Genomic DNA, 19,648 nt, shown 5'->3' on the forward strand with positions numbered 1-19,648 from the left:
GCATGCTTAGATAGCCTGCTGATTAAAGGACTAATTCTGTCTTTTGTTTGCTGATAACTAATTCACTTTACACATCAGGAAAACAGGAAATCTGAATTGTACATTTGAACTTCTCTGTCAAGCAATATACACCTCTGAAATAGCAGGAAATAGCATCTGGGCAGACTGAATTAGAGAAAATAAGGCAAGAGGCATCTGCCTGTCACTACTTCAGCTGTTCCTCCTTAGGTATATGGAGGACTTCTGATAGTTTCAGGAAACTACTTCTCCCACTACTGGCTTCCATATGCCTTTATCATTGCTTGTGGGTGGATTTTTCCCCATCTGCATGGCAGATGAGGATTTTGGACAAGCAGTCATCACAGGAGTTCTTAACTGAGCTGAAAAGTATCATATTTTAAGTACAAAAACTTTTCAAGATTTTACTGAAATAAGACGCATATTACAGTTTAGTTCTGTGGAGTTTATTTATAGATGGGGACAAGATTCGAGAGCAATAAATTGTGGAGACTTTTCAAAAGAAAAATGTAGCTAAATAATCAGTGTTTTTTTCATCAGTACCTTTCAGTTGGGGTTTGTATCACTGGCATGTAAATCCTAAGAAAAAAGTAAATGTTTTTAAAAGTATGTCTTAAGAATGCTTCTGAGATTAGCAGTAAATAATTGTAAAAACTGTAAATACTGTGCATAGGAAACACCATCCATTCATTCTCTGCTGCAGAGCTGTTTGTCCTGTTTGTCATCAAAGAGACACTCTTTCTCAGAGGTTTTGCAACATTACATGTGGCTTCTCTCCCACTGGCATTAAGAGCAGTTTTATTTCTGCATAACAAAAGCACTTTTTACATTATGAAAGTAAATCTTGGCAATGATACATCTCAGAACATCTAACTCAAAATATGGCAACCTGTTTAAGTACTTGATAAATAATAATAATTTTGCCTTAGTGTTTCTGTTCGCTAAGAAGCAGTAGAATTGGTGATGAGAATTCAATCGTTGTATAACAAGAGACAAATACAGAAAGGGAGAGTCAACAAAATTAGGATGTGTGTCATTTAATGATACTGAGGTATTTATCTCATCCTGTGGAAGAAAAACATCAGATAATTATTCTCATGTGTTTTGAGAAAAATGAAATGTTAAACATTATCGTGTTTTTGAGCATACCACTCATAAAATGGTTTGTAGATGGAAAAAATCCCAAACTGCTATCCTTGTTTATTTTACTAAGAAAAAAGTCAATTTGGTAACAGGATCACTGAGTTGCACAGCTATATGTTGCTTGGAATGGTCTCCAGTCTCTAGCTCTGTATGTGCACATATATTCAAATGACCCCAGCTTTCATGAGTGTAATTTGAATTTTACAATATTGGAGAGTTATCATTATTGTCATGAATTTGTTGAGAACTGAAGCACTGCCATGTCATCATGTTGAATATGATGCAGCTGAAAATCAATACTTCTTTGCCAGACTGATGATGGTTTCTGGCAGTCCAGAATCATCTGTCCTTAAGAATTACAAAAGGTAGTGAAGATAATTTTCTTAAAGTGAAATATTGACTTCACAGATTTATGACACATCGATGGTTATATGTGTCTTACCTATCTTATTTTTCAATATTATAAATATATTGAATGAAAATATACCATAGTTTCCAATAGGATTATTGCCATGTACGTTTCATATCCTTCAAAGTCCTTTACATTGAGAAGTGACTTTGTCTCACTTGGGCTACTTGAGCTGCTGCATTTTAAAGAAAAGGCAAAACATTAAGGAGTAAAGTAAAACTAAAAACCACATTTGTTTGTTTGTTTTCTTCTCCAGGTTTTCCGTATTAATTAGTCAGGAAGAGTCAGGGAGTTGAAAACAGTTTTACTACGATTATACTCCTCTGCTGATGCACCAGTTCTTTTTCTATCTTATTCTTTTCTTTTGGTACCTGTTATATGACAAAATTTTGGTAATGCCAGTAGCATTAAGTACGTAAGCAAAGCTGTAATACAATTAATATGCCAGACTGATGTATGAGCCCTGACATAAAAACGGTGAGACCCATAGATCTTATTTGGGGCTTTTTGACTGGTGAGAACACTCAAGTATTTTGGACAATGAAAGGTATGGTCTTACAGCTGACAAATGTTTCTAATCTTTCAAAAATACATTCAGACACATATTGCTATGGAGAATCTTCTTCTGAGGTCACTGAGTGGCTAAGAAGCCTTTGTATAATTACTAAGATTGGTGCAAAGTCAGAATCACAAGTGAAGAAAAGAATGTCCTCTTAGCCTTTAGCTCTACTTTTCAGCTGGCATTCAGTGAGATACAGCTCATGTGGTGCACAGAGGAAAACATGTTGTTCCATGTCATTTCTCATGTTTACCCAAACATACAGTCTTTTTCAAAATCAGCTTGACTATAGGAATTAATAGCCAAATTTAGATAAAACCATTTGCTTGGAATAACTTTGGAATCTCTTAAAATTAGTATTATAGGGCACTTGAGTTTCTGGGAAGGTTTTATTTTAGTCTTCAGTGACGTGATATGGTGTGCTGTGCAATTCTGCAGCAAAATAGCTGGCACCGTTTGAAAAGTACCGTTTCATAGTATTTTCCATTGTTCACAAATGAGGCTTTCTGATTTAACAGAAGGACTTCTTTCCCTTGGAATATTTAAATATTACAATTATACATTTTCAGCAGAGCCAGTTCAAGTGTTCTCAGAAGTGCAGGCTAAATTTATTTCTTTCTCAGCATTGGGACAGTCATGTTCAGATCTCTACTACGCAGTTGCCCCAGATGCTGTGCTGCCTGGGACCCGTGGCATTTCTGACATCTTTAAATGTGAAAGAAATATGAAAGGATCACTGGGATTTTAAAAGAGCTGAAGTGGGTGTCTGAATTATTGCCAGGCCAGCATTTTGCTCTATCTCTTAGACCTGTTATGGGTCTATGAGGCAGAGCATTTATGTTTAGATGGTTTCCTAAAAAACAGAGCAATTAGTCTAATTTTAGTGGAATAGATTATATAAAAACAGAAGGATGTGTTTATTTATATTACTTTTGTAATGACTTTTTAGGAGAAAACTTCTTCTATATGGTAATAGTAGTGACGCAGGCCAGAAGCAAAGTCAAATAACTTCTAGTGGCTGGAAGCTCTCTAAAGCACTCTGAGACAGTTGATTCACTTTTTGCAGTGTTGAGTGAGTAGTGGTAAAACAGAACTGTTTTCTTCTTCAATGAAAACCTCAAATCCAGAATAATGTCTCAACTTGAGCATATAAAGCTACTAAATTAATTGCATACACACCATAGATGTTTTCCTTCCACAGATAAAACGGCATTATATTAGAAATTCTGTTTTCTTTCAAAAAAAGATACTAAAAGTTTATATACAAGGATATTATGTACAGTGGGCATGAATCCATTCATACCTGCACAATGTATTCATGCATTTCTAATGATTTTCAGAACCTCATGAAATGGAAAGGTCATAAGTATTATTCCTCATCCCTTCAAGGATGGTATTTGTCCCATGATCATGGCAAATAGAAGGACTGTTGAATTCTGCTGTAAATTCTACATGCAGAAACTGCCTAGGAAAGTTCCTTTGATTGGTTTAAGAAATTCCTTTTATTGGCCTGTGGTATAAAGTATTGTGCATAAATTATAGTCTATAATTTTGTAAAAATGATACAGTGGAGCTAAAGAGAACTAAGACACATACTTCCCCTCAGATAAACTATATGAATTCCCTGTAGTTCTAGTTAGAGTAGGAATGCATAAAATGGAGATTCACTAAATCCAGCCAGGATATTCTGGTTGATCCATTTGAACAATCATTCAGTACCATCTCACACAGATGACTGAGAAAAAAGAATCTCAGCCAGTGTCTCCCTAGGGAAACCACAGTGTGTGTCCTCAGTTTGGAGAGGCAAGATGGGTGGCTGGGAAGATTTAATACTGGGAGACAGGAAAAGGGAGGAGGAAAATCCTTATACTGGCGCACTCACATGTTCCCTGGGTAACCTGATAATCAGACCTAGTAACTAACAGATTGGATTAGGAGCACAGAGTCCAAGCTAGGACTACAGAGCATAGTTCATCTCAAAAGAGAACAGTAAAAAATTACCATATATTTTGTTTGATGGGTTTTAATGCATTTTAATGGATGAACCCTTACCAGCAGCAGAGATGGATTTAATCTGTGCTCCTATAATACCATGCTGGTGGTGTAAAAATATTTTGGTGTTAAGAATGTATGTTTTTTTCCTATGCATGTCACTTGGGTGTCACGCTTGACTGAGTAGCAAAGTAAAACCTGAGCACGGTAGTAAATGATGAGGCCACCTTTGTTAAATCAGGTTATAATCAATTGCAAAAGGTGAAAATTCATACAAAACAAGGGATAATTGTACTCCCAGCATCTCAGAAGACTGCAGTATACATGTGTTTTCTATGTCTCTGTCTCTCTGGCTTTCTCTTTTTTTTCTGTTATCCTCACAACACATGTACGAGACCAGGCTTTTTATGTCATACTGCAGCAGTAGCACCATCCCACACACTCTCTGTCTCTGAAGAAATGTAACCCTTCTCCTGTTTATCTTCAAGTAGATTTCAGTGATTTCTGATCTGAATATCTGCTGTCTGAAGGAGCATATATCTGCATAACCTGTAAAGAAATGACAGGTTAGGCTTGCATCAGTCACTCAAATACAGGCATCTAGTGCCATTTGAGACACCTAAGGGTGTTTGAGGCATCCACCCAGGGGCTGGCAGATATGACACAGGACCTGCACGACACCTGTGCTCTTCTGGAGCAGCAGCTGGGGACCAGGTGAGATACTCCAGGGCATCTCCAATGGTGCAATATGCCTGTTTAGATAACTGATTTGAGCCTATTCTTTCTGGGCATAATGTATATTTAATGTATAAGATGACTGATCAGAAATTAAGCTCCTGGTTTTGTTTTTGTTTTTGTTCTGAGGCCAAGTTGTACAAATCTGTAATTACGTTTCTCCCTCTTGATGCTAATGGAACTGCTTATACACATAATTGCTTACTGCTGTGGGTGAAATGTGCATGACTGAGCTCTCCAGTCCCCAGTTCTGGCTATGCAGCAGCTGTTCTCGATGGGAACTTTGATAAATGACAGACCATTCAAAATTTGTGTTGGTCACAGTATTAAAGGAGCAAAGCCCAACAACTTTTAGAGCTAATAACTAAAAACGAACATGTGTATTTACGCAGAAGGCTTTGCAATTTAAGGTTTGTAAAATCTTCTGTCAATTCTGGCAGCGTACAGTTTGTGAAAGAAGCAAAAGACTAGATTATATAGCATCTCTCTCTGAGACCAGATTTATGTTTCGTGTGCCAGAACAACATTAAGCAAATCCTCTTCTTCCTGCTAAAGAAGCTAACCAGTTTGTAGCTCTCAAGAATTTTCTTTTTTTAGTGATAAACATTACTTTTAAAACTTTTCCATACACCTGGGTAGTGACCAAAGACAACAAATAATGGAACAGGAAACCATAATTCAGTTCTTTACTATATAGAAAGCTTTGCAGATGACCTAAGCAGCTACATTATTTATATGCACTGGCCTCTTTAAAGAGGCTGATATGTTTTTTTTGCTGATGGAAATGGAAAATTGTCTCTCTTGGTGTATTCTATATACATTTAATTGGCTTTTAACCCTCTTCATCTTTGCATGCCTTTATTGATTTTCCTTCTATTTCAGACAAGCAAATGTTGACGACCAAACTGGCTGCATGGCTTTAAGTTCTGAGGATTCAGATCAAAAGCAATATTAAAGTGACCTTTCTGTTATTGCTTAGACATTTCCTTGCTTGAGATGGGTATTGGCAGCAGTTGTGGTATGTCATAGTTTTATTATGAATGCTGCTTTTCTTTTTCCTTTACCATATCTAAGGTTGATCACCCATTTTGTCAATACTTTTCCAAGTCTAATTGAAGGTTTTTTATTAATTGAAATTTTAACATGCTATCAGAGCTGAAACTTATGCCAAACCTCAAACCTGAAGACAGACCGGCTTGCTCTGTAGATTGGCTCCTTTCCTTTGACCCAGATTGAGAAAACATTCAGGCAGCAAAGCAACATCTGGCACTGCTGGGTCATGGGAGGAAGCCACTTCCTTCAGTACTTCAGGTATATGCAATTCCTTGGAAGTGCTCCCTGTACAGTGATACATAGAAATATATCTCAAAGAAAAGAGGTGAAAAGTATTCATTTCCTGTGGCAGTAGTTTTCCATATTTATTTTCTTTTTGCTTGGACAGATCCTAGTGATTTTCAGCTACATGACCTCTCCAGATGATACCAATGCCCAGCTATCTGTGTTGATAGGCTGGTTAAAGGGATCTTTTGTCATGCCAGTTATGATTCTTCAAGTAGTTTACTAGTGTTTCTTTCTGACACGTATAGATATTTTCAGTTGATATGTGTCTCTCTAGAGACAAAGAACTGAAGCTGAAATTTTCTGTCATTCTGTCAAAAATGACTGAACAAAACAGGAACAAAAATCTACATTCTGCTCTTAAGGAACTTTTAAAATTTCTGTACAGTAGATGCAGTATGCTTTAGTTCTCCAGAACCTTTATTTTTTTTCCATGCATTCGATAATCCAGTTCAGAAAATCTGTCTTCTAAACATACATTGGTAATATGGCATCAAAACCTGCTAAATATAGCAACTAATATTAATTGCTGCTCCTGGCAAGAGGCATAGAATGCAGAAACCCAAATGAGTTGGCGTGACCAATGTTTAGATCAGGTACTTTAGCACAAGACAAAAGTCTCCTGCACAAACGTCTCTCCTATTCCAGAAAGGTGGCAATTAAGCGTCCAGTCTACCTGGTTTCATAGAGTCAACTGGGTCACTAGATTAAAGTTTGAATCTATTGATGGAAGTGGATAATTATTCCTATTCTGTTGGAAGTGGAGCTAGTTTAGGTAGTGTGATATGTGTATTTATGTGTAAATAGCTCTAAGTGGTCTGATCTTAAAATGCAGTATTTATCACCCTTTGTTGGAGCTGAAAACATGTCCACAGTGCTTGAAAATATTGTTGATAATGATTTATTGATTAGTGATAAGAGGAGATTTATATTTGTTAAAAGGAACATGAGTGGGAAATTAATAGGTTGCTTCTTTTCCTTATGAATTGTTAGATTTATGATTTTTGTTCCTCCTTCTCTGAGTGGCCATGAGAAACCAGATTCTGGAATCACTGAGACTAGGAACTAGGACTGGACTGTCATTTGTTGTTGGGCTGCTGAGAGTTCCCCTGATAAAAAAGAAATACAGGAATTGGCTGATATGTAATTACGTCAGCTGAGCAGTGGTTTAATGTACTTTTACTGATTTAGAGAAGCAGAACAATCCTTATCAGATGGCCTAGAAGCTGATGCATGTGAGAATCAACTGCTGAAGACATAAAGCTGTTCTGTTGTGTACCACTGTGAACATTCAAAAAAAAGTGAAGTGACTGCAAAATGCTTCCACTGTTCTGTGCTCTACTGATAAGAGCTTTTTGACAAAACACAGGCTTGCTTTTCATGAGAAAGTGCCAATTATTGAAACCCCAAAGCTTTTCTGATACTGTATAATTTTCAGTGAAATTTTGGTTGAGAGAAACATCCATACTTGCAGCCTGCTTGATAAACTCTATACTATTCAGAAGTAGATTTTTTTGTGTTCTTTTTTGGGATATATTGAAAGTTCTGGGGAAGTTCTTGTACTTTTGTTTACTCTGTTGCTATTCTGCCTGTAGCAATAAATGTAAACATAAATGTCAAATACTGAGATTGTGTCAAATCTGAATGTGGAATAGAACACGTGACTTTAGGGGAACCACTGTAACATATCCATTTACTGTGATTACTACAAAATTAGACGTTCTCATTTTAAATTTTAAAATGATAGCTAAATCAAGCAGTTAAATAAAACCAGTCCAGTTTTATAGGAGGATGGTGTAAATGATCTGACAGGTCATGTAATTATACCATCTAATCCGACAGCAGGGGAACTGCAGGGAAAAATTTTTATTAATAGAGAGAATGTACTATCATGACTCCATCTTACAACACTGTTTATCTTTCTAATAATTATGAGCAGCTAGTTAAATGCAATGACAGGTCTCATAAATAGAGATTCTATAGGTGTTGTGAATAGGATTATCGTTATATATTTATCTTAGTTTCTTTTTAAAACTCAAAATCTCCAAAAAGGTCTGAAAAACCTCTTAACTGACTTTTATGGGGTTCCTATAATCCTATTTATAAAAGAAAAGTTTCCATGTTCATTCACTGCTGTAGGTCCACAAAACAGTGTTTAAAGACTTTTCTGTTTAAATAAGATTTATGAGACAATATGTTTTGGAGAAGTGCCACAGTTTTACAAACGTGGGATTGAGAAGTGCTGACAAGATTCAGAAAGGCAACTCAAAAACTGCCTTATTCATCACAAGAAAATATTGGAGCAAATCAAGAAAAAGTAAATTACAATTTCCAAACCAGACCTAGGCCTAACATGTCTTAAATTTACAGTAGTTATAAGGGATGCTACTAGAAAACACAGTGATGCTTAAGGTAGCATTTGTTTCACCACAACCAAAGAAAGGAAAATTTGGGTGCTTCATAAGACACCTAAAATTAGTAGTTTAAGACATGTATTTTAAGCTTTGTGCTTGTAGAAATCTGGTGGAGTTAAATGGAGTATGCTTAAAATGATTGCAAAATCAAATAATTATTTTGTTAAAGATTATATGTTTTCCTCTCAGAATATTCCATGCCATATCAAAATCATTCTGCCATGTAAGTAATTTATAATTGAAGCTTATAAGAAGCTACATTGCTGAAAAAAATCCCCAAAACCCAGCATTGCAACAGAAACCACCTATCCTGATCAAGTCAATTTTTGGTATGTAACAAAACCAGCAGTGAGGAAAGGAAAGGTTGTTCTCAATGAAGTTTAGTGCTAAGTCACAGTTGCAGTTATCAGGATATGTAGATGTGAATATAGTAAGAGACAGCGTGGTACTTGTGGTGTTTGACAAAATGCTTGTGTAATGAATCCTTCCTCTACGTGTGGGAGAACTGTTCTGTCTTGCGAATCCCAGAGTCCCACCTTGCTGACACCATTTACTTGGCTCAGTTGCCTGCTTCCTTGGCTCTGGGGGATACCAGCATAGTTCTGTTCATGCTCAGGATTTTCAAAGGAGTCCATCTTTCCCATTTAGAACAGGACTCATGAAAATATGCTGTAGGAAGCTGCCTTGCCTAGTGACTCTAGTGTTGTATACTTGAAAGTGTATTCCTTTCATATTGTTGTAGATAAACATTTGAAAAGGTTTGATCAAATCATGCATCTAAACTTAAAATGGATCTGCGTATTAAGAAAATTCATCACTATGGGAGCTATACAGTTATGTGTAGTAGATGAAAGGCAAGGTGAGGGAAAATGCCCTCTCAATGAACTCCTTAGTTCACCTCTTTGGTGTTTCTGTTTGAGGGAAGGGAGTTGAATGGCAGGAAAAATAAAAAACAACCCGAAGCAAAATACAACAAACAAAACCAAACACCATGAAACAAAACTGGAAAGGACCAGGATCAGTTTAGAGCCAAAACGTTGAGCGACCTAAGTCAAGGAAAGCCTACAGGGGGAAAGGTTGTTTTTCACATGCTTGGCCCCAAGATTAGAGGGGACGTTAAAAAGGTTAAGGATCACGATTAGAACATCAAAGTGGACCGTGGGCATCTATGAGCCCTGGCAGGAATACATAGAGAGAGCAGGCAAATGCCGGTGTTTGCTCGGAGGTGGAGGGCAACCTGGAATGAATGGAAAGATGAATAGCAAAACAGAAGAAAAGATACAGGTTTTATTGCTGTAATCTTTGCACTTGTATTTATGTATGTTTGGGATAAACTGAAAAATGAGTACTGATCTCACTCTACTCAGCAGCTTTCACAGGCTTCTGAAACAAAAGACTCTGGTGGTGAACAATGCAGTTAGACTTGTGAGGTTAAGGTAATTAATGCAAAAGAATTGCAGCCTGCATTTTCAGCCTTAAAATGTTAGGACAGTCTGGTTGTAACCAGAGGTGATAAGCCACAAGGGCAAAACTCAGAAATCCACCTCATGAGGAGGAATTATTCCCATGATTAAATGATATGCTGTCAGATTTGGGGGCTCACATCAATCTCTGATCAAATATGTATCTGCCTGTCAAGCTATTCTGCCTGTGAGTGGAATTAATTTATTCCTCCTACTTAAAAAAATAATTTAAATCCATGTCAGACAAATGAGGTTGTGAAAGTTTAGTAAATTTTTATGTCATTTCTGTAATCATGTTTGTGGTTGAGGTGCCAAGATCTTTTTTTAATATATCAGGATCTAGCAGAATAGCTGTGGTTGAGTAAGTGCCTCCAACTCCATTAACACAAAATAGTTAGTTCTTCTTTTGATTAATCTTCTTTGAGAGTTAATGTCATTTCATGATATCAATTTTGAAAGGGTTTATTCTTTGTACTGTAAGAATATCTTACTCTGCTGGATTGTGTTTGTTCATTTAATGGTGCTCCTGTTTGAAATTTAGTAAGAGTATTCCAGAAGAGTATGAGATTAACTATGTACTGGTACATTTTGAAAACAAGAGTAGAAAACAGTGATTTTATTGCAAAGCATACTTTAAATTACTCCCTGGATTAACTTCACATTAAATCCGATTCACTGTAATACAAATGTCTTTCTTTAATACCTGATCTAGGATCTACAGGAGGAAAATTATTACATTTATTTTGCTTTCATTTCCTCTTCATATAAAATACATTAACATGTATCCAGCAGTAGATATTAGCAGTATTTTAAGGTATATATTGATCTACGCAAAGTTAGAATCACATTTGTCAGACAGCAAATTTAAAAGATAATAAAACCTGGAGATAGAAAAATTATACAAAATACTTATAGTCCCCTATTACCTGAACAGCTATGGCATGTCTTTTTCTTTAGGGCATATGTACACCTGCTTGTTACTGTTAGCCGTTCCCACGTGTCTCACTTCAATTTCATTTTATTGAGCCTTGGGCAAGTTTCTTCATAAAAATACATGAATATTTTTGCTTTTTTAGTTACTGTATTAAATGTCAGTGTGTCTACTCTGGCTTCGCATTTCATTCATATTCCTTGGCTGACTATGGCAGAGGAGGGCTTTAACCTGACTTTTTTGTATACTCTCAGTTAATCAGTCAGACATTCAACACAGGTTTCCTAAAAAGGAAGCAAATCCATCTTTGAACAACTGTTGCATTTGCCTTAAATGTTAAAAAGCCAGATTTAAAACTCTTCATTACTTGATTTGATCCCTCAGCCTCATGGTAAGTGCACCTTCTCTACTTCAATATATATTTCATTTATTATGTATGGGAATACCTCTAACAACTTTAGCACTACCAGTTGTTAACAAGCTGGAGCAAAGTTTTTGGCTATGCATTTACCTTCCAATTGAGTGTTTTAGAAGGCTTTTGCTTTTCCATGACTGTTTTTTTTTTTTATTTTGAGATGTATCCTTGCTATGGTAGGAAATGTGGTCATGTTTTTCTTTCTTTTTCTTCATGTGTGCATCACTGCATGAAATGGAAATATCTGGCCAATGTTAACACTGAAATCTCACACATCTTTCAAAATTGCATCCTTGAATCAACTTAAAAATTGCTTAGAGTCCACAAGTTCCTTTAACGTTCCTTACAGCTGGATTTCTAGTAATCAACTATCATAAAATGTAGCATTAAGAAAACCCCAAACTCCAGAGAAATGAGCTGAGACAGATATAAAATATCTTAGAAGACTCACATCCTAGTATGGTCAAATCTAGTGTTATTGAACGGTGTATAGCAGATAGCCAACCAGGGTCCTGACCTTGGATATTCAAGCCATGTAAGATCATAGATACTGTCATTTGCTGACCTAGAAAAGGATGGTGGCTATCCAAACATTTGATATTCATCTGATTCACTGTCAGCTTCACATTATCTTTCCAGAGCGCAATTGCACTCTATTGTGACTATTCTTAACCTGTAATGGCAATAAAATCTTACAGACTTTTTATCCCAGTGATCACAATCAAACCCTTATTAACCTTGAGGGGTTATTTTTGTGGTTTGCTTGATCAAAGCACACATGCGAAACCACATTCTCTAGAACTGAACTGTTAATTGGTGTTGCACTTTGTAGTCCTTTCACCATTATCCCATTCAAGAACATCCTGCATTGTATACTGAAGACATTATGTTGGTATCTGCAGTTGAAAGCAATACATAGATAGGAGACTACTGAACAAGGCACTTTCTAACTTGCATTAATTTTCTGAAATTTAACTCTTGTATACTTTGCTGTATTATTTCCCTGTGGCTTGTTTTTCTTGGGCAAATTACTGGTTTACTTCTCTGAATAGTGCTTTAGATTAAAGTGAATAATGTGATTTCAAAACTGAGGATTCCAATTAAAAATATGCTGCAATAGGAAAATCTGAAAAGCAATGGAAAACAAATCAGTGTATAATTTGAGAATATGACAGGGAAATCACAGTATGTAGTTACACTTTCTAACAGACTGGTTTACTTCTTATTTTGATTTTCTATACACACAAGCTTTTCCTAAATCCTTAGTAAGTGTGTAAACAAACATTATCTTGTAACACTGTATCAAGAATTTACTTGTTTTCTGGTTTGAAATTAAAATGTAGACAGGTTCTGACTTGAAAGCGTAAAGGACAGTGATTCATTCAGTAGAGCTATGAAAAATGAAGCACAATTTAGCAATTACATTAGTCATGACCATAAGAGAGCTGCACTTTTCAGGTTAGAATTCATGTCCCTAGAAAAGGACATTTAGCGATGTTTTTCTGTCATCACTTTGAAGAAGTCAGATTTTAATTTCTGAGTTCTAGAAAGGCACAGACATTAAGAACAGAATTTTATGATATTAAAAGCTGATTTTGAAATTGTCATATAAACCACTGCTTGCGTAGAAGCCCAGTAATTTTCCAGCTGAAAGCACTTTCTGGTATAGTATTTATATAGATAATAAACAGAACATTTCTAAGCAATTTCACAAGTAATTAAATGTAGCTGGATGAATTTAGTTATGTTGTTCATTTTGAAATCAGTGTAGGACTTTTTTTTTTTTGTAAATAATGGAGCAGTGTATCATTTAGCAACTAAGATGGTCATTATGTTGGACATAAAGCCTGAGAATTATTTTCAGTGTGGAGTTTGGGTTTTTTTGCTATAAGAGCACAAGAGGTGCTTTTTGTACTTTGCCTTAGGAAAGGATGCTGGATCTGATGCTCTAGTTAGCAGGGCCAGTTGTACAATGGTGTAGCTCCTTAGAACTGAGTGTTAATTAATGAAAGAACATTCTTTCTGAAATGAAAGCATGAAATGAATGAAAAGAAGCAAATGTATCTCTTCTGTAGGAAACTACACATTCTGACAAATTCTGCTGTAATCCATTTGGGCTGAGAGATATTTTTGTGTATGTTTTCTTTCACCGGGAGATATGGAAACGTTAAATAAAATGTATTCTCCAGAATTCTCGATGAACAAGTGTATTCCATGTTATTCTGATCATGAATATTCTCTGAATATTGTCATGATCAGTTTGAGCATTAAGTTCTGAACTTCCAATCTAGCCTACTTATATGTGTAAATTGTGAACAAACAGGCAAATTACAGTCATCTACATGTATTATGAGCAATAGAAGCTTAACATAATATCTTGGAGGTGAATTACAGTCTATGTTTGCTAGATTTTCTCAGTTTAAACAAAAGTAACACTTTTGATGACAGATTCTGGAGTACGCCTTCTGAGGGATGCTTTATTTCAAACCTGAAACACCGACAAATTAGAAGCTATGAAAATATTGTCACTTTTTAGTGAATAGGCTGATAATTGTGTGGTTTAATAGCATGTTTTCAAGTCAGGCAAGAAAATGTGAACAGTAGTTGGGGTAAGTATATCTTATCAGGACATATGAGTTAAAGCCCTTTGTGAGATATGAGTTAAAGCCCTCCACATGTAAGAACGAAGATGCAAACTCATCAAAGCCCTAAGTGTAGAACGGAGACAGAGAAACCTAGGCAATTCTGTGGTAAGGATAGTAGTCTGTTCCATCGTGGAGTCCTCTAGATTAGAGCAAGTCTGCAGTTTGCTACTTTCTGCATAATACTGTCACAGCCCATCAGTCTGTTTATATTAAATGTGGAAGGAGTAAGGGAAACTTACGGATAGCATGAGTTAAGGCCAAGGAAACACCAGCAACTAAGGAATGGCCTCTAATCTACTCCTACAAGTTGTGAACCCTGAATACAGAGGTACCATGCACTTTGCAGTCTGATGAAAATGGCAGCTGGATATGAGGCATTGACAACAAATGATTTTTTTATTTGTTTTTGCAATTCCTGTCACAACTTTTTCCAGAATAAAAGCCAATATACACACAGCCCAGCTGTACCATGTGCTAAATAATGGGTTTAATATGATATTGTTAACTTTTTTTTAGAAATATTTTTCCTGATGTAGGCCAGGGACTTGTTTCTGTTTAATTCCACTCACCCTGAAGTATTCAAAGATGGAGCTATTCAAGGACAGATAGTGGATTTCAGTTCCTTACCTGACCTTGATTCAAATTTAGTCTCTCATTTGGACAAATCCTAGATCAAGCTGACATGTATAAATAACAATGGTCATGTTACATTTAATCCTATTTATGATCATTATTAAAGAATATAGGGGTAAATTTTACCCACTTGATTCTTTCCTCTTTTAAACATTTATATAGCTTTCAAGTGTGTTTAAGTTTTTCTAATGTTCTACTTCTCATTACCAAGACCTACTTTGAAATACTTTGATTTGGCAAATCTTCAGCAGAACATTTATTTTTAACAATTCCAAATGCTAGAAGTTAGTTTCACACCTAACAGAGGGCTGGATTCTAGCATCTCCTGATTTTTTTTCTTTTTTTTCTTAATTTTAATTGAAGTATTGCAAATTTAAATAAAAGCCCAATTTATATTTTTACACTGTCATACACATTATATGTACTATAGCCTTTCTTCAGAACCACTGAGATGGTAATGATTTTACAGCAAAATTGTACTGTAATCACTACAGCTGTTGTGCTAAAGCATTTATGTCTTGCTGTCTTTTGAATGAAAAATTCCTTTAGTGAAAATAGATCTGTTGAAGCTGTTAGCTATTCAGTAAGAAAGACATCTGAATTAAGGTGGTGGTATTTTTTCTACATTTTAGGCAAACTAAGGTAACTCTTAAATAATTTTAACATTTTATTCAATAGTCTGCAATAGTTCATATTGCAAATATTTGTATTTTCTACATTTCACAATTTTATCCCAACAAATAGAGATCTGTACTTTGTTCCTCAGAACCCATGATACAAACCAAAATTTGAGATAAATTGGCTCTGTCATCCCATCTGGAAGGTGTGATTATATATTAAAAGTATAACTTATATTCTGGTGCTTCATGTGTTTAATTATAAGCAGGAAAGGAGGACTTCTAAACCAAATGACAGAGGTTGGATTGAAGTTGCATAATTATATCTTGGTTCTTATCTTGACTTGTTAGGCCAGCTAAACCAATTACCCTGATTCTTCTGGCAGCATAACTGCACATACACATGACCCCTAATCTTATTCTGTGGAAACAGTTCCCTTCTAGTGGAAGGTGCAGTGCCAATGGCAGGAGAGTTGAAACTAGATCATCTTTAAGGTCCCTTCCAACCCAAACCATTCCATGATTGTACAAAATATCTGGGTAGTGAATCAGATTGTTTTGGCAGTACCAGGTTGGAGACATATTGTTACACAAACACTTGTACTGTCAGTCATGGAGGTGGGCATAATTTCTACAGAAAGGGATGAAATGGGGCACAGAGAGATAGCTGTGGCACCATGTCTGAACATTTATATCTGTTGACCTGTGGTGTGCAGCAAGGAAATTCTGTCCTGAGTCTAATTTCTATCTTGGGGAAATCAAAATAGTAATTATATACAGAATATATAGTATGTAATGTAGTTTTGATTCCACAGAGAAATTACAGAACAATGTGTCATTATTTTACTATTAATGAAGGACATTTCCTGGGCTGTTTGCTCATATGTGACTTAATCAAGTAGAGAAAAGGATACGTAAAGGATGATAAGTGTCATAGATGAAGATTATTTGATCATTGGGCAATAATGATATTTTTAGTGCAGAACACTTACCAATCTTCTGTCCTTAAGAGCTGCATAAATTGCACCAAAAAGGCTTTCAAAATCCTTCACAATGACAGTAACATAAATTCTTAGTAGTAGTCTATAAAAAATTTTCCGTACAAAGTTGCCAGTTATGGTTAATGCAGTCTTAAATGAAAGAACATCAGTTGACTTTTTACATGATAGCTTGTTCTTAGTGTTTTTATAAGGACTTTCTAATAATTTGCATGCAGTTTTCAAAGGATGAGTATCAACATTCTTCAAACCAGAGTTTTTGGTCCTAAGGGATGAAGGACATGCTCAGCACATTGATTCAGGATGGGTATACCAATGACTTCAGGGTGAATAAGAGGAGAAAGAGAATAAAAGAAAGGTAACGAAAGATCCATTTTCAAACCCTTATCATTTTGTGATAATTGATAAGTTGGTAAGATGCCACTGCATGTTAGTGGCAACAGAAGGAACATGAGAGGGAGAAGAAAAACATTTTAAGACCATTTAATTTATCTAGTTGCTGACAAGAAAGACTCCATTTGCTTGGTTTTATCATGAGATCAAATAATTAGTGCATCACAATCATATTAAAAACATCTGGGTTGTGTGAAGGGAAGAGGGATTGTGACATAACACTTTAAACTGGAGAAATGCCTTCTAGGAGGAATGCCTTTAAAACAGCAAACATCTCCCATGACTCTCTGACCATCCCTGAGGCAGAAGTAGGTCATGGTGTTTCTTACAAGTATGGGAGATGCAGTTGTGATGACTGGGAACTGTAAGGTGGGGCTAAGAGAGTTCCTCTGAAGCAGTGAGATGTATCAGGTCCAGTGGCCTGATGATTTCCAGAGGCACAGAAGTTTGGATACAAGTATTTTGCTGTCATGTAGAGCTAGCACTCAAATGTGAGTGTGAGGTAATCTATTTACAAATATTCTTCTGCCATGGAATCTTTTTGTTTTAATTTTTTTAATAATGGGTGGACTACTTTGGAAAATTTTGAGGTTTAAGCTCTGTCTTTTAGCAGCTTCTTCAATCACTGTCCTCAAAGCTGCTGTCTTCAGGAAAAATAAAGCTTTTTAAATGGCTAAGGAGTATGTGCTTTTTCTGTGTTTTACTTGCTTCAGCGAGTAAGATGTCCTGAAAGTCTTTCATCATCTTCAAGCATGATTTTTGGCAGGTGATGAGTTTACATTTGATTTCCCAGATTGTTGTTGATAGTGAATTTAGCTACATTATGATGAAGACTTCGAGACATACAGACTGTTCAAGTATTTAGCAACTTTAAGATGAATAGCTTTAGCTAGCACTCTATGTAATGTATATGCAATTCAGGAGAGCCTTAAAGATTTAATTTCAATGTTCAGACAAAAATAAATATTCAACAAAAGCCATTGGAAGGATAATTTGCAATTTACAGATCAGTCCTACAGATTGTACATTATTTATATTTGTTTTCATAGACTGTGCAATGGGAATATGAGGTGATGGAAATGGACATTGGGGCTATAGAAATTGTCATAGAATTTAGGGTAAGGAAAGACTAGTTGGTTACTTATCAGATCTAGCAGAAGACAGATAAAATACCTGAATGTATATACACAGTAATTAATTTGAAGTTCGAAGATTTTTTTATTTAAGCTTCAACCTGGAAAACAATTGAACAGAGGAACCAAATTAGCATTAATGATGGTTCATTAGCAGGAACAAGAGAAAAGTTTGAAAGATACTTTAAGCTTGGCTGAAATGGGTTTTATTCTTGGGTGTACACAAAAAAAGGTGAGACTTGTGTGAGTTAATGGTTTCAGCTGGAAGGTGTGTAAGACTCCAGGGCTTTCTGTGATTTAAGCTAGGTGCTACAGAAAACTTAGGAATTTTGACTGAATTTTGATTAAGTCTTTAAACACACTTGAAACTGTTACTAAATGAGACTTAAATATTTATACAGTATTAGGGTGCTTAATGATAAATTTATAGTATGAGTTAAGGTAAAATGAAGTCTAATAGAGAATGCCTGCCTGAAGGAAACCCACTTCATCTTGTATAAACATGGTCAATATTTGAAAAGCCAAGCAATTCTATCACCATGAAAATGCAGAGTTTTATCAGTAAGAAAGTGTAAATATCAGTGTGTGTCATATAGCTGCATAACTTCTTTCTTAATTCTTCAATATGGGATTGAAGTTTTGGTATATCAAAATTTGGCTGAATTACCAGCATATTCAATATTTATTTTCTAATGACTTAATCATAATTACAGATCAGTGTGTACCACTCATATGCTTAAAATAATCATGAAATGAATGTGATTCGTGAAACCCTTAGCAACCACAAGGCTTCCTGTGCATATGCTCAGACACGGCAGTGACTAAGAACTGATTTCATAAAACACATCTGCAGCCCTGAAAATTTAATGTATCTTGCTTGCATTTCTCTGTATCCAAAATGAGAGAGAGCACCTTCAATTAGAAGAAGTTTTATGTAACTGCATTTGAAACTGCATTTTTTATGGTTTCAGGGAAGTGAAACATACATCAAGGTCTAAGTCAAGAGTTGTCAGTTCTGTTCCTTGCTCTCCACTGATATGCTGTCCTTGCCTTGCCTGGCAAAATGTGACTGTATTAGCATGTTTTTACCTACCATAATGAAACAAAACCTTGAAATAAAGTTTAACCATTTGGAAGCCATGTTAGCTGGCCACTTTGTAACTGCAGGTAGGAGCAGGGGAACAAGAGTGGCTACCCAAAGGAATTACCATAATCTGGATATTTCTCCAGTATCTCTCTTCTATTTGTATGATCGGATGTAGTCTTTCATAGCCATGTATTACAAATATTATAACTGTATCTGGAATTTTGCTTTTTCATAGTCAGTATTCTAATTCCATCTCGGACTATTTTTACTATTACATTTCTATTTAATTTCTGATATACATTATTATAAAGTATTTATTGGAGGGAATGGTGTATTTAGATGCATCTTAATGGAAAAGTGTAAAATTCAACTTATACCAATTCACATAAAAATAATTAGAATCTTGGCAATTTATGTAGGGAATTTTAGAATTCAAGTGAAATAGAGATGTGTTTTATTTGTTGTGACTTTTCTAAGATAGAAGTTTTGCTATTCCCATTTTGGATTTCTCCTTAATTCAGGTACCTTCCTGAATTTCAAATATGTAGATATGTAAAACAACTTGGATTCTGGGATTGGGTTGTTTTAAATAGATGAGCTGAACTTCCCATTGTTAATGATTTGGACTTGCTGGGTATTTTCCCATTTTTAGTGTTCATGTTTGAGTGAGGATGTAACTTCTGCCTTTGATAGATGAGGAACTACTGGGTGAGCATTACTCTCCA

General features: G+C 35.6%; 1 protein-coding gene across 6 annotated transcripts in view; it reads left to right on the top strand.

Annotated features, from left to right (window-relative positions):
• PDE1A (phosphodiesterase 1A) overlaps positions 1 to 19,648 on the top strand; it is a 157,127-nt gene that overhangs the window by 68,337 nt on the left and 69,142 nt on the right. The window contains exon 1 of one of the 6 annotated variants that reach the window (XM_057411771.1): positions 4,578 to 4,835. The exons of the other annotated variants lie outside the window; for them this stretch is intronic. Within the exon in view, the coding sequence (XP_057267754.1) occupies positions 4,780 to 4,835 (56 nt within the window). The 5' untranslated portion in view covers positions 4,578 to 4,779. Of the gene's footprint in view, positions 1 to 4,577; positions 4,836 to 19,648 lie in introns of those variants that run through there. 6 annotated transcript variants of the gene reach the window in all.

The sequence above is a fragment of the Pezoporus wallicus genome, unplaced genomic scaffold, assembly GCF_028554395.1.
Source record: "Pezoporus wallicus isolate ANWC-B61680 ecotype Strahan unplaced genomic scaffold, APGP_CSIRO_Pwel_v1 contig_6732, whole genome shotgun sequence".
Taxonomy (NCBI): domain Eukaryota; kingdom Metazoa; phylum Chordata; class Aves; order Psittaciformes; family Psittacidae; genus Pezoporus; species Pezoporus wallicus.